We start from the raw sequence: 15,453 nt of genomic DNA on the forward strand, positions 1-15,453 counted from the left end.
TGGTGAACAATAGCGTCGTGGTCGATGTGTCTGCTTGATGAATGGGTGTTTTTAGCATCGCAGGAAGTCACTTCTATATAAGGACTTTGTGGCCGACGCCCCAAACCCTAATGAGCACGTGCGGATAGACTTCTCACCACAGCGGGCGGGGGGGGGGGGGGGGGGGGGGGGCCGAGGACCAACCAGGAGCTGCGGTGTCGCTGCCATCAGCACCTCTCTTCAAAGAAACTATCGATGCATTCTGACAAAAACACTGATGTGTTTTTACAGGCGGCATCATCATCATCATCATCAGATTAATCGATTGTACTCAGCGTCCTCTGTGTGTGTGTGTGTGTGTGTGTGTGTGTGTGTGTGTGTGTGTGTGTGTGTGTGTGTGTGTGTGTGTGTGTGTGAGCGAGTGAGTCTACTTTGGTTCTGGTCTACTGACTGTCTGATCTGATGAATGTTTCGAGCAGAGCTCCCTGCTGTTTTTCTACATGAGATTAGACACACACACACACACACACACACACACACACACACACACACAGACAGACACAGACGTCTCACTTGTGTGCCACTAACCAGGTGTGCAGCCTCTAACGCTGCACGGTAACACACATGTAATGTCCTATAATGTTATTAAATGGTCTCTGTTCATCTCTGGGAGGCTCGGTCCCTTCTGTCACACAGGGAGGGAGGAGAGGAGGAGTGCTGAGGGAGAGGAGGGAGGAACAGTTTGAAGAGCCAGGGTGAAGTTAGAGTAGCTACACACAGACGGACAGCAGCCGAGAGAGAGACACTGGGAAAGTAAACAAAGTCTGTGCTGTTGAACTGTGAAAGAGACCAGAAGACAGCGAGGAAGTGTGTAAATTCAGGAAGATGTCACCATAACTTTGGATTTCATTTTCTCCATAAATGTGACTTTTTTCTATTTAAATCAGGTTTTTCTAACAGATATTTTTGCTTTCTGGTGTGTTTTCTTCAGTTTATCTTCCCACTTGAAAGTTAGATTTTTAGAGTGCGTGTGTGTTGTTGTTTTTTTTTTGTTTTTGTTTTTTGTGTGTGTGTGCATGATATAGCGCAGTAAGTCATGGAACTGGAGCGTTTAGGTGGAGGTGGGGTTAAACCCGAGAGGGGCAACAGTCGTCTCTACAAGATAGCACTGGCCATGTGTGTGTGCCTGTGTGTCGCTCTGCTGCTTGCACTCATACTGGGTAAGTCCACACACACATACACACACATTTTTACTCAACCTGCAGTATAATTTGCGAGGAATTCAGGGGAAATGTATCGTACAGTGTGCGCGCTGTCCTCAGATTATAGTACATGCAGGCTAGAAATAACCCACGCGAGCACATGGCTGGGAGCAAAGGTCTTTGTGGAGCGCTCGCCGGGAACTTGTGTCAAACTATTTTGGGTTCATATAAGGTTTCATACCCGCCTACATGCACATGCAGAGCCGCTCCATAATGCGCTGTGGGAGTCAAATTGAGCTCTGGGAAAGGAGAATGTGTGTGTTGACACTTTGTGGGTATCACATCCTGCAGAATGTGAAATTAATTAGCAGGGAATTGTGTGGCAGAGTCATGGGAAGGGTGTGTGTGTAGATTTATTTATATACAGGGGGCAGCGCTCATTCATTAGCACTGACATTTAGAAAAAAACTTCAACGTAAATGTGCCAAAAAGAAGTGATTTGAGCCTGTAGTCCAGCTAAAAACAGGGAAAAAGATGAATTTGTTACACATAAGTCTATAAATGCTTTGACCTCATGAGCACCTTTTAACAATGATGCGAAAGAAACACAAGAGATGTTAAAAGACAATATTAAACAAGGTGAACAATGTAGAAAAAATCAAATACTACAGATTTTGTCAAGTCTGATTTTAGTGTCTTCAGTTTGAGCTTCTGTTCTTTGTGTCCACAGCTGGAGAGCTCCAGGTGTTTGTTGCTGTCGGAGAAACTTTTGTCCATCTGAGTCTCTTCCTCCAACTCGTCCTATTTTCTCGGAGTTGCTACATGAATATTAGTACAGCTTGAAAATGCCAGGATACTTAAGATGGTCAACTTCCTCCAATTGCTTAAGTTGTGGGAGTTAAACATGAAGCTGCAGCCTGGAGATGGTTAACTAGCTTAGCTTAGCATGGAGACTGGAAACAGGGGGAAACAGCCGGTCTGGCTCTGTTCAGTCTGGTTACACACACAGAAAAACCTCCCAGCACCTTCAGAACTCACTAATTAACTTGTTACAGCTTGTTGCATCAGTGCAAAAACTGAAGTGCAAAAACGACATGTTGGGATTTTACAGGAAGTCCCGGCGTGCGCCCGGCCAAGAAAAAGTCCAGCACAGCCTCCAGTAAAAACACAACTTTCCATTTTTACATTTCTTTTTTTATACAGATTGAACAAACGAGACATAACATGTTAATTAAAGGTGAAGGTTGGGGCATTTTCAGCCGAGCGGAACGACTCCTTTCAGCCGGTCTTCATGTTGGCTGCGTCAGTAGTTCAGTAGTTTGTGCAGTGCTAGTTGTGAGGATGGTCGTGGTTGGGAGGGGCGTGTGTGTCTAGGGTGGGGTAAGCATTGTTTCTTGTTATTGAGGGAAGTCGGCATACTTGTGGTGGGATTGAAGTGTAGTTATGTTATGTGCATATGTACGCAGTGCCATGCACCCCCTAATGGAAACCCTCCTCTGGTCTGCAGCCATGCGAATGACCAGACGCAGGAATGCCAAGTGGTTGTTTGATTTTTTTTACTTTGTCTTTAATGAGTTTAGCCAGCTTGCCTCTCAAATGCGTGTTTATGCACGTGTGTTTGTGTTGGTGGCCTGTTGGGTATCTCAGTAATGTACACGAGGTTGGTCACTGGAGCCTCAGACATCTGTGTGTGTGTTTAAATATATGTAAATATGTTTCTGGCGGCGCGGCTGGGGGGGGGGTTTGCTGAGGTTGCCCCAGGCCAAGCGGGTCACGCAGGGTTGGAGATGTGAGTGCGTGCACTGCTGCTCAAAGTGGGAACAACACTGAGCAACTTCCACAAGCGGCTCTAACTAGACAACGAGACCAGTCGACCTCAGAGGTCAGACGCTGCGGCGCAGATCCGTAACGCTCCGCTCATCCATTCACAAGTGGGATTTGGTTGCTAAATCTGTCAGCTCACTTCATGGGCCTGTGCTGCCTCTGTACGCCCTCAGAGCCACATCACATAAATGGCAAGAGGTCAGAGAAGCCGCCTGTCGCTCACCCTCCAGGAAGGGAAGTGAATGGGTAAACCTGTGGTTTCACTGCGAGTAGCATAAACAGTGGGTGGCTCTGTTCTGTCTTCTTGTGGCAGTCTGATTGCCCTCACTGGAGGTGTGTAAGAGGTAATTACACCTGACAGTCAAGTTGAAGTGAAAAGCCTGATGTGTATTTTACTCACGCCTTCTTTTGGTTCAAGGTAAGGCTGTTTAAATAAAGATTACGCGGTGCATCGCACAGCTGAAAGTTACATGCTGATTGTAAATGGTGGCTGTCCTCAGTGCAGGCGGGCAGAAGGTTAAAAATTGAATCCGCCAAGTGTTTACTCTGTTAGTGGAGCTCTCCAGCTGTATCAACTGCACTTTGGTCTGCGTTTGTCCCGTATGTTCGAGAGAGGATTGTGGGAATGTCCCTTATTGCCTTTTCTCTGATAGCGCTTTGAGCTGTATGACAGCACGATTAGTTGACACCTTCAGTTTACGTTTTCCTGCACGTTCAAATGCTTCGTGTCGCCTTTAGCAGAGACAGAATGGAGCTTTAGCTAACTTTTCATTGGTCATGTGTGGTTTGTTGGTCTGTTTCTCAGCACTATTAATGCAGACACTTGGGGTAATTTATTGATTACGTGAACGTGTGATCAAAAACTATGTTTGAGGATCTTCAGAGCAACATCTCCACACTGCTCAGTGGCCACCGAGCAGCAGAGGACTGTAAGGATCCAGATGTGAAGTGCAAAAGAAGCTAAATGTCCCCCAAATTAATAAAAACTGACTTCACATTTAACTTGTCAAGCTTCACCCTCACGTCTTTTCTTTTCCCTCAGTCTCTCAAAGATCCAGTCAGGAGGAGTTCTGCCTGAGCCCAGAATGCATTGAAGCAGGTGAGGAGCGGCGGCAACACTCACCCTCAGCTTCGGCTGTTTTAGTTGTTTCTTGTGTACCTGATGCTCAAAATGTATTATTCAGACTGACTGGGATGTGATTTTATTTTTCATGCATCTTGTAGCGGGGTCCATTCTGAGTAAAATGGATCGATCCGTTAACCCCTGCGAGGACTTCTATACTTTCTCCTGCGGTGGTTGGCTGAAGGACAATCCGATCCCTGAAGACTCCTCCTCGTATGGTATCTACCCCTGGCTGCGGCAGCATGTGGACATCCGACTCAAAGGTGTGCGTTGGCCCACAGATTTCATGATGAGCTCATCCGCCTTGAGAGGACTTGACTTAAACAGACATTAAGTGAGTTATAACAGATTATTTTCTCCGTCAGAGTTACTAGAAGCTCCTTTGGACCCTGATGAACTGGAGGCAGTGAGCAAGGCTAAGACTCTTTACCGCTCCTGTATGAACGAGAGTGAGTGGAGCACACACAATAAACTCGAGTCCCCATAATGTCATTTTTTGTACCCAGAGTGTGAATAATACAACCAAACACACACCCACAAGCATTTGTGCTGCACATGCACTTTGCATAATGCTTCTCTGTCCCTGAATCCAGCCCTAAATATCCCAACACTCACGCTGACTTAGATCTGAACCTGGTTCTAAGCTGAACACTAAAACCAAATCTTAACCAGACATCTCTTTGAACAAGTGGTGGCCAGCCAAAGTGTCCCCACAATTCAAAATGTCCCCACTCTGCACGTCCACAATCAGGTCCTCACAAAGGACAAAATACAAAGACAGTGATCATGTAAGATATGATAAGATGAACTTCTATTGATCCCGTAGCCGGTCTCGGTCATTTTACACACAAAGGTGGCAAAATAACAATATCAAATAATGAAATCAATCAACAAAATGCTTGTAAAATAGCTTTGCTGTGTGCATCCATAGCTGTACTGGAGCAGCTGGACTCCAAACCGATGCTGAAAACGCTTAAACAGCCTGAGTTTCGGTGGCCCGTGGTGGGGGATGGGCTCGGCGGGGATTATCAGTGGTCGGCCGGGCAGTGGAGCCTCCGGAAGACTCTGGCTGAGATGAGGAACCAGCACTCTAAGAGTGTCCTGATCCGCCTGTACGTGTCCCCCGATGACAAAAACTCCTCACACTACATCATCAAGGTGAGACACCCACAGTTCACTGTAAGAGCTGTTTCTGCCTGCATGTTTGTCAGGACGCCCATTTGTCTCACCTACAGGAAACCACAAATTGTCATTTTTACCCTTCAATTGATGTAAATTAAGCTAAGCTAAGCTAAGCTAACCAGCTGCTGGCTCTGGCTTCATATTTAACTGGCATCACGGCTAATTCTCAGAAAGAAAGCGTTCAAGCGAGCTTCCTCACATGGAGAACCCATTCTGGTGGTTTTGTGGATTTTAACCAGTTGAGTGCATATTGAGGATACTTTTCATTGCTGCAGACCATTATCCAAAACACACCAGCTTTTTCAATGTTATATTATCCTCCAGGCAGCTGTTGGTTTTGTCAAAGCCACCGCAGTTTGAAAACTGCCCTCTGGAGACGCCATAAATGCTCATGTAACCTTCTTTTTTGTCAGTTACATTCACATTATACGATCACGCGCTTGCTAGCAGGAACTCTATTGGAAACTTTTCCCGTTGCTGCTTTCCAGACAGCTTTAATGAAATAATGAAGGTTTAGACAACAACAACAACCATGAGGGGTTTTTTTGCCCGATGACTCAAAAATCTTGAATTGTCAGAGTGCACGCGAGCGGCACAGTGTTGCCTGTTCACACGTCCATTACAAGGTAATAATGTCTAGCATGGACATGTGTGCAGACACAGATTCAGCACCTTGCTCGGCCATGTTTTTCAGCCCAGAAAACAACCCAGAATAATCTGCGCTCTCTGTCTTTATGTAGCTCGATCAGGCGTCCTTGTCTCTGCCCTCCAGGGAGGACTACATCACCAACACTACCTCTGCTCAGGCGGTGAGTTTCTGCTTCATCTTTCACCCCCTTTACCTGTCATCTACAAACCCCTCTTCCTGCGGCAGCTATTTCCTTCCCGCTTGAGTGATGAATTGTGGGAGAACAAGAATTTCAGCCTCTTTAAATACCAGCGCTTCATGTTAGGTTTCTATATCAGCAACAAGATTCCTTCCAGACTCAACGTTTTCACAAATGCCAGACAGTCACAATGCGAGAAATGAATGGATGAAGAGGCAGCTGATACAGATTGCCCCACTAATAGCAGCCTCATTAGGCCAGAATAAGACAGTTGGATGAGTATGCAGTGACTAATTTTTCTCTCCTAGAAAAACTCTGTCTTTCCCTCAATATCCAAACGTCTGCGTTAGCTCATAAGAAAAAGCTGCTCGAGGTTTCAAAGGGGTGCTAACAGTAAGGGCCCCTAATTTATTCAACCATTATCTAAAACATTTATTCATCAGCCATTTATTAATAATAGCATAAATAAGTAAAATACTCCATTACAAGTAAATGCCCCTGCATTCAAAATGATACTAAAGTATGTAAGTATGAGGAGGAAACTGTACTTAAAGCATTAAAGTATTAAAAGTAAAAGTACTCAGTGTATGAAAATGCCCCCGTCGCTGTTTACTATCACATATTTTATCATTATTATGACTCCGGCATCCATGTAAAAGCAGGATTTTGCTGTTGTAGTTGGTTGAGGTGGAGCTTGTGGGCATGAGGAGAAAATATTCAAGTCAACTACAAATACCTCAAATTTGTACTTAAGTACAGAACTTGATTAAATGTACTTAATTACATTCCACCACTAGATTTAAATGTATCTATACAGTATGAATATTCCTCTGAGGTCCATTTGGCCTCAGGCCTTTGAACGTGGTCGCAGTGTTATTCAGTGAATATTTAATGCTGCGCTTCATCTTTTCCTGAAGACACATAATGATTAAAATACATAAATGTAACTGATGTGCTGATGCAGCAGTACATCCGTATCTGAGCGTGCATGTCAGTCCTTCATTGGTGTCTGATGACATCTGATGTTCAGGAGCGGCCGTGACAGCAGCTCACAGCAATAAGGGAGTAAATGACGTTAATCTTTTTTGCTTCCCTTGCCTCTCTCCCTCTCTCTCTCTCTCTCCAGTATCGTGCAGCCTTGCTGAGTTTGATGGTAGATATAGCCGTCATGCTGGGCGCTACAGAGAAAGCAGCGCTGACCCAGATGGAAAAGGCCCTCGCCTTCGAGACCAAACTGGCTCATGTAAACACGCCGTGTTAGATAAATATAATCTCACTGAATGTATGGGGTCGATCTGAGAGGCCTCAGTGGGGCTAATTAAAACCCAGAGTTATTAAATGTGAAATATCAACTTGATCATCAGCTCCTCCGGCAGCACAAAGGTAAATGATCTTGTCATTAAATGATCTGTCATGTCAGCGAAACGTCGCTCTTTGTGTGTGCAGATCCTGATTCCTTATGAAAACCGCACCAGTGAGAATATGTACAACAGATACAGCCTCTCTCGCCTGCAGCGCTCCATACCGCAGGTAACTGAGATCCACCCAGACAAACTATCTGTTAAGAAGGACTCTGTGGTGGAGAATATGAGCTGATTGAAATGATAATTGCCCACAATGCACAAAAACACTTAATGCTAACTGTTTATGTAAAAAAGATGCAGAATATCAACACAGCTGCTTTTAAATAACCCTTTCCGTCCTCTGTGTTATCTAAGTAACCGTCACTGCTTGTGTTTCCTGCTCCGTCCGTCCGTCCATCCGTCCGTCTGTAGTTTGATTGGCTGGGTTATGTAAAAGCTGTGGTGGAGTCTAAAGCCGACCCGGCCCGGTCCATCTCCTCCTCGGAGCCCGTCATCGTCCGAGCTCCGCAGTACTTCAAGGAGCTTTTCAAACTCATCGACAAGACAGATCCCAGGTACACACACACGCACACACGCACACACACACGAACAGCTAGACAGAAAACACACACAGACTGATGAGCACACACTGGGGCTTGAGGGCTCCTGCCTCTCATTATAAGTATATTATAGTGCATAATGAGATTACATGTAGGCATTTAATTAATGTCCCTCCTCTCTCTCTCCAGGACGGTAGCTAACTACGTACAATGGAGGACAGTCTTCTCCAGGATCACCACTCTGAGCCGTCGTTTCCTCTACAGATACCTGGACTACGCTCGGGTCGGTACTCACAAAATCTACAATTGGTCACTTTTAGTTTTTTTTAAGTGAAGAGCACACTTCTCCTTCACAGGTTCAAACTCTAAAAAACAGTTAAATTGCATCGAAAACTCACTTAAAACAGGCTGTTTTTCCACTTTAAGTTGACATTTCGCAGATGCATGCTTTGTATATGTGTGGAAATTGTTTGGCTGTGACTTAGTAAATTTGGTTTAAATCAAACTTAATTAAATCAATTAAATGTGACTGTAAGCAGGGAAAACGGGTCATGAGGACTTCAGCTGCCTACATTTGTTGTTTACTGTAACTCTAATTTCTCTAAACTCTCATAATGCAACATACACCTTTTAATAAATCTTCAATTCCCAGAGATATGAGCCAAAGGATGTAAATGAAACTGTGATTTTTACACCAAACTTAAGGTGAAACACTTCATGCTTTTTCGCCACCACGTGCGTTCTGTTAAACGTTTCACAGCTGTGAGTCGCTCCTTGACTTCCTTGCATTGCATCGTGTGCTGAAAGTTAAGTTAAATATACAAATCAAAGGCAAGAGAACAAATCAGGGGGAGGAAGGAAGCAAAAAATACCTTTGAGAGTAAATAAGAGACAAAATTTAAAGCCCTCAAACTCTCACTGCAAGGTCATTTAGTTTGCAATTAGCATGCGTATTCTGTCACTTTCCCAGTTGGAGTGAACTACTTACTGAAAACCTGCTTCAAATTAGTGTGTAGTGTCAAATTAGGACACAGATTCAGCCTCACATGCACAGACAGTTTGTTTTATTATTGTTTTTCAGCAGTGAAACTCACTTTTTTTAGAGATAGAAGCTTTCAGAATATAAGTAGCAAACCCACACGGCGAGCTTTCTTTCCTTTTCTCAGTCTCTGTTTTTATGTCCCCAAATGTTGATGACAGTAATTAGAGATCATGTGATTTTGAGTACTACGGTTTCCTATTTTTAAGACCGCGGAGGGAGCTTCAAATTAACTTTAAAACATGCCCTGAACACAAAGGAGGATCTGTATAATAGAATACTGCACTTAGAAAGATATCAGTGTGTCAGTCCCAGGTTGAGAAATTGAGTGTGTGTGAGGAAGAGTCAATGTCACCTCGCATCTCCGTCTCACTCCCCCACCAGGTAACCACGGGAACCACCTCTCTGACCCCGCGCTGGGATAAGTGCGTTAACTACGTCGAGAACTCGCTTGTTTATGCCACCGGGCGCCTCTTTGTCAACACACACTTCCAGGAGGACAAGAAGCACATGGTGCGTGTGTGTGTGTGTGATGAGTGTGTTGTAGACATCACCGCATCATGTCCTAAATTGCGGGTCATTTTTGGATCTGTTTTGTGGCGTAGCTGATGTGTGTGTGCTGAGTGTGTCTGTCTGGAGATGACTCTACTGTTGTGCGTCAGTGCGGGTGTGTGTGTTTTTCTGACACTGAGTGCTTTATTTTTTTGGCAAACACACACACCTACGAGTTTGCACATGAATGCGCGTCCTCAGGAGGTCGCATCGCACTTTTAATCCTCTCCTAATTGATCTGAGTTTTGTACGTTTGTCAGATGGAAGAGCTGATCGAGGGCGTTCGCTGGGCGTTCATCGACATGCTGGAGAAGGAGAACGACTGGATGGATCAACCAACGAAGAAGAGAGCTGTGGAGAAGGTACGAACAGCTGATGCTCTCTGCTGCTTAAAGCTGCATTCATGTGTTTGGCCACTTGGGGGCAGCACATGCAAAATATCTAGCTCCCTAGCTGATGTTTGACTTTCTTCACCAGCTAGTCGCTAATTTTGCTTGTCTACTGTTTTAACTACTTCCTGCTGAGCCAAAAAGACGCTCAGTAAAGTTCTTGGCTGACAACAATATTAAGCTGAAAGATGCTAAAATGCTAACCCTAACCCTAACCCATCAACATTTGAGAAAAACTACCTTCCACCTTCGCTGCTAAATGTGACGTAAAGCCCAAACATCATCATCATTCTCTGTGGGTTTGTCAGCGTGAGTGACTCCTTTCACATTACACAGCCATAAAATTCTGAATTAGAGCAGCTTTAATCCAGAATATTGAGCGTCACGTCTGTGGATTCTGCTTCATCTCATTTCATCATTGGTGCTCACACATTTTTGATTTAAGACCTTTTTTTTCTCCTTTGCCACAGCGGTGCCGTGCCGTCCTTCCACATTTTACTGTCTTTGTACGTGAGGAACCGCTGACTTTTAAAATGTTCTGCATTCTTTTCATGGAGTGTTTTCATCCTTGAACCAAACTGCTCCTCAACCACCAACTTTGCTACAACGAAAATGTTGAAAACATTTGAACAAACTTGAGTTTGTTTTTCAGCTCAAGGACCTAAAACTTCAACATCACTGCATTCAGTGGAACCTTCTGTTCCTGCTGGCTCTTTATTCCTAATGCAGGGACTCAGGAACATTTTTTGTCAGGCCGCCATGTCTCTCACACTCCTCAACATTTGCACTCACTGTCAGTTACTCTGACCGAGTGTCTGATTAAAAACCTGTTTAAACTCTCCATTACCTTCACTTTGTTGTCTCACCCACTCAAGGCTCATGCAGTCCTGGCAAAGGTTGGCTACCCCGAGTTTATTCTGAACGACACCTACCTCAATGAAGATTTAAAGCAGGTTCGTATTGCACTGCTGTGAGTTGGCTCTTTAGCACGGCAAACGTAAACCCATCAGTGTGACTTCAAGTGATTCATGGGCTGAAAGATTTCCACCAGTTTGTCTAAGATGCACCGAGTTTAAAATCTAACAGTTAAGAAAAACAGAGATGGCAGCTGGCGGTAAGGCAGAGGCTGCTCAGACTAAATTTCTTATCCTGATGGAATATTTGCAGAGCTTAAGCCTGAGGTTGCTGTAGTAGCTGACGGTGCATATTTGCATTTGTGTCTGTTTCAGCTAGAGTTCAGCAAGAAGGACTACTACGGGAACGTGATGCAGACGCTGAAGTTCATCGCCCAGTCTGATATCGCCTGGCTCCGGAAGAGCGTCCCACGCACAGAGTGAGCGACAGGACTGATCTGTCAACCTGCTGCGGGACTTCTTGTGCTTTACTTCCTCGTTGATGTGCCATAATGTGTGTGTGTGTGTGTGTGTGTTGCAGGTGGTTTACTAACCCGACAACTGTGAACGCCTTCTACAGTTCCTCCACGAATCAAATCAGTAAGATATAATGTGTGATTGATCACCAAGAGGACAAGTTTTTATTTAATTATCCAGAAGCTCTCGACTTCTGGAGCTCTGTCCAGACACGACAAAGCTGCAGTGCACCTCAGTGGTTTCACTTGTCTGCCTGTAATTCATTTTAATGGGATTTTTATTCCCCTAAAATGGCTGAGTAGGCATTTCAGTGTCAGAAATAATTAGGAATTTACATTAAAAACAAAGGAGGGGTGCTTTCTCAAACAGGTGAAATGGGATCTGTTTTATAATACAGACTCCCAGGAGAAACCACACTTTTTAATCACAAATCACTGCCTCACACGGGGGGAAATTGAAAAATGGGGCCTTTGAAAATTAGTCGACCTTCTGCAGCAAATGACACTGCTGTGTGGACACGGCTAAAGACTCAGACTGTTTTGATCTCCTCATTTAGGATTCCCCGCCGGAGAGCTTCAAAAACCTTTCTTTTGGGGACGAGAGTATCCAAGGTGAGATTAAAGAAGTGTGACTAACAGACCAAAGAAATGCCACCTCGTGCTTTACTCAGGAGTAATGTGGAGCTCTGAAGTAATTAACCTGAGAAATACAGATCATGAAATTATAGTCATGAGCATCCTGTAATGTGCTGTATGTATTTTAAAACAATTTAGTTTTCAGTTGGAAATACAAGCAGATCTCTTAATGACTAAAATGTGTGCAAAATATGTGGTTGTAGAAACTTGGTGACGGGTGTCCAGGATGTACGCACAGCAGTAGGTTACAAAACACATTTCATAGCTTAATTATGGACATGTTCAATTAAAATGCTATTTAAAGGTCAAATCTTCAACCACCTGCCTGTCCTAGCCTAGTCATGTTGGCTCTAGCTAGCTAACACGACATGAAGCTCCAGTGAGAAACAACAGCTAATAGCAGTGATCATGCTAACCAAGACGACACAAAGTTAGCACTGGAGCGTCTCCTCATATGAGTAATGTTAGCATAAATCAGACAAGGCTTCACTCATAACAAACTGATGAAAACATTGACTAATGCTGATCTCCTCACAAGCTGTTCATCATGCTGTGGTTTGTTGTCTACTCCCTTGTCTGCAGGAGCTACTGCAGTTAGTTAACTACTGTAGTTGGCGAGCTAATGGCTAACACCCCAGCCAGCCAGGGAACATGCTAGTGCTAGCCAGTCACAGTAGCTTCTTTTTACTATCTCTGTACTGTGCTGTTACTCTCCCCTGGGATTTTGTTCTTAGCATTTTAGATCATTTAATTCAATAAAGAGTTATTGAAGGCTAAGAAAGCCTCTGAAAGCTAGCGAGCTTGCTAACTGTCAGAATGTCTGTTAGCTCAGTTGCTTCATCGACTCTGCTACGAGCAGTTTCATCCATCCTGCAGCGATTTCATTGAAATTAAATTAAAATTTTGTCTCAGAATTTAGGTGTTTTAAATGATGTGACTAAACTTCATCCCCATGCTGTCTGTTTGCAGATCTTTAAGTTACGGTGCCATCGGGGTGATAGTAGGACATGAGCTAACACACGGCTTTGACAATAACGGTAAATATATTGATCGCTGAAAGGACCTCAGAAAACATCTGCAAGAACAGAAGAGATTTTTAACACGCATGATTTTTGTGTGTGTTGCTTTTCATGAATAGGCCGCAAGTACGACAGTAATGGCAACCTCGACCAGTGGTGGAGCAACTCGTCTGTAACAGCCTTCAATGAGAAGACCCAGTGTATGATTGACCAGTATAATAACTACCACTGGGACGAGGCAGGCCTAAATGTAAGAATCTGAGTTTTAGTCGACAGAATTTACAACTGCAGCAGTCAAATAATCTCAAAAATCCCCTAAAACCATAATGATCAAGTCAAGAATATGTTTTCTTTGTGGATTGGATGTGGATGTTTTGCTCTGTAGGTGCGGGGCAAGAGGACTCTGGCAGAAAACATCGCAGACAATGGAGGAATAAGAGAAGCTTTCAGGGTACGATCTGCTTTCTTACGCTCTCACTGTCTGGCCTTATCTGTCTCTACCACAAAAACTGATTGTTGGCTTTCTCGAGGCAGATAATTTGACCTTTACGTCAGCCCATATTTCAAGGTAAAACAGGAAGCTACTGGCAACAGCTAATGTTAGCATTTAGCAACTTCCAAGCTGACATTAACGATAGTAAAGGTGTAAATTAAATCTGACATATCAAAGCACATCTTTGTGTGTTTTACTTCAAGGCTTAAATAAATGTGTGCAAGTTGTGCGTTTACACACCACAATTATTTTCCGCCTTTTCTCTTGTATCGTGCTTCACTATCACATGCTAACTTTGGAGGGGTTGAATGCTAATATGTCCTGTTGTCTAATGGTAGCTAATGAGTTATCAAATATGTCATTTGACCTTGAAATATGTCCTGATGTCCCTCTGGATTTTCTTTTTCTATTGTCTTTTCAGTAGCTGATGACTGATAACCATTTGTCTTTACAGCAGGGTGACATTATCGTTCTGATAACAGCTTTTGAGCTTCCCGCCCTGAGCGTAATGTGGTCTATAAGTCAGCATGAATACCAGTGTCCTGCCACTGACACTTTTATTGCTTTCAACTGTGTCTGTTATTAGTTTGGCATGTGTTTGCTATTAGTTTCATCTGTCTTTGTTGTTAATTGCGCCTGTGTTTTTATACTGTGTATATTATTTTCACATTTATTTATCAGTTACTGGTACCCGTGTTACGCAACTCAAAATGTCCTTCGTGTGCACAGACTTTTTATAAAACTTCCCAGCTGTCATGTTAAGAAGTCCAGAGGAGAAAACGTTGTTTTTTTTATATTTGTGTGCAGGCGTACAGGCGGTGGGTAGATGAGAGCAGAGGTGGTGTTGAGGAGCCCCAGCTGCCTGGAGTGGGACTGAACAACAACCAACTCTTCTTTTTGAGCTATGCACATGTAAAGACACACACACACACACACACACACACACACAAACACGCACAGATACAAACTATTTTTGCCACTGTGCCAATGCTTCAACCAGTGAGAGCATTTCTGTGCACTTCTGTTGTTGCATGCTGGTATTTGCAAATCAAGGTTAATTTTGAGGTAATAAATGAACCAGTAACGTTGCAGTGCTTCGTAACATTACAGGTGAGATGTAACTCATACAGACCAGAAGCAGCCAGGGACCAGATCCAGAGTGGAGCTCACAGTCCACCAAAATACAGGTGAGCGCGCGCACACACACACACACACACACACACACACACACACACACACACACACACACACACACACACACACACTGATGAATGCACTCAGTCGTTCCAACCTGACCTTCACCGTCACTGTTGCCCTGCAGAGTTATCGGAGCAATGAGTAACTATGAAGAGTTTGGGAAAGCGTTCAGCTGTCCCGAGTCGTCGGTCATGAACCGAGGTGCAGAGTCCTGCCGGGTGTGGTGACCTTTGCCCTCAGCCTGACCCCCGAGCCAGACCAGAGCCGTCAGCAGGACGTCTCTCGAAAAGGTTGATAATGCTGGACTTAGCCGACACAGTTTACATGATGTGGGAGCGATGGAGCAAACATGAAGCGCAGTTGTTCTCGCAGAAAAAAACACAGCCTAACGTGTAAACCTGTCAGGGTACGAGCCTTCAAATGGGCTTTTGTATATTGTCGCTGCAACAAATTTTGTTGTTCCAGTTTTTCCACAGGTACATTTACTGCTGCAAAAAGTACAACTGAAGTGGTTTGTAAGGACCATAATTTATGGATTTCAGAAATGTTGGGAAAAAGATTTTAAAACAGCCTTATATGTAGTCTAAGTATGACTCAATAAAACTAGAACCCTTCTTATGGGAATGAAAAGATATACGTATATTGAAATAAACAAACAATGACTAGATTTTCTTTTTTTTATAGGAACCTATATTTCAAATGTTACGCTAACTGTTGGG

General features: G+C 43.9%; 1 protein-coding gene across 1 annotated transcript; it reads left to right on the plus strand.

Annotated features, from left to right (window-relative positions):
- Positions 1-443: 443 nt before the first annotated feature.
- On the plus strand, positions 444-15,094 carry phex (phosphate regulating endopeptidase homolog, X-linked). Its single transcript, XM_070986000.1, has 22 exons — positions 444-1,199; positions 4,048-4,104; positions 4,230-4,391; positions 4,494-4,577; positions 5,060-5,286; positions 6,051-6,119; positions 7,264-7,380; positions 7,584-7,667; positions 7,913-8,055; positions 8,230-8,323; positions 9,464-9,592; positions 9,892-9,993; positions 10,896-10,973; positions 11,250-11,353; positions 11,455-11,513; positions 11,947-12,001; positions 12,995-13,062; positions 13,164-13,294; positions 13,430-13,495; positions 14,345-14,449; positions 14,648-14,724; positions 14,859-15,094. Exons 1-22 carry the CDS (start codon positions 1,076-1,078, stop codon positions 14,959-14,961), a joined length of 2,238 nt encoding a protein of 745 aa, XP_070842101.1. The 5' UTR covers positions 444-1,075; the 3' UTR covers positions 14,962-15,094.
- The last annotated feature ends 359 nt before the right edge of the window (positions 15,095-15,453 follow it).

Source organism: Chaetodon trifascialis, chromosome 18 (assembly GCF_039877785.1).
Source record: "Chaetodon trifascialis isolate fChaTrf1 chromosome 18, fChaTrf1.hap1, whole genome shotgun sequence".
NCBI lineage: Eukaryota > Metazoa > Chordata > Actinopteri > Chaetodontiformes > Chaetodontidae > Chaetodon > Chaetodon trifascialis.

Coding starts and splice junctions, on each gene's coding strand:
- phex (XM_070986000.1), top strand. CDS start 1,076: ATGGAACTGGAGCGTTTAGGTGGAGGTGGGGTTAAACCCGAGAGGGGC. Junction 12,002..12,994: donor TGGGGACGAGAGTATCCAAG/GTGAGATTAAAG, acceptor GTCTGTTTGCAG/ATCTTTAAGTTACGGTGCCA. Junction 13,496..14,344: donor GAATAAGAGAAGCTTTCAGG/GTACGATCTGCT, acceptor ATTTGTGTGCAG/GCGTACAGGCGGTGGGTAGA.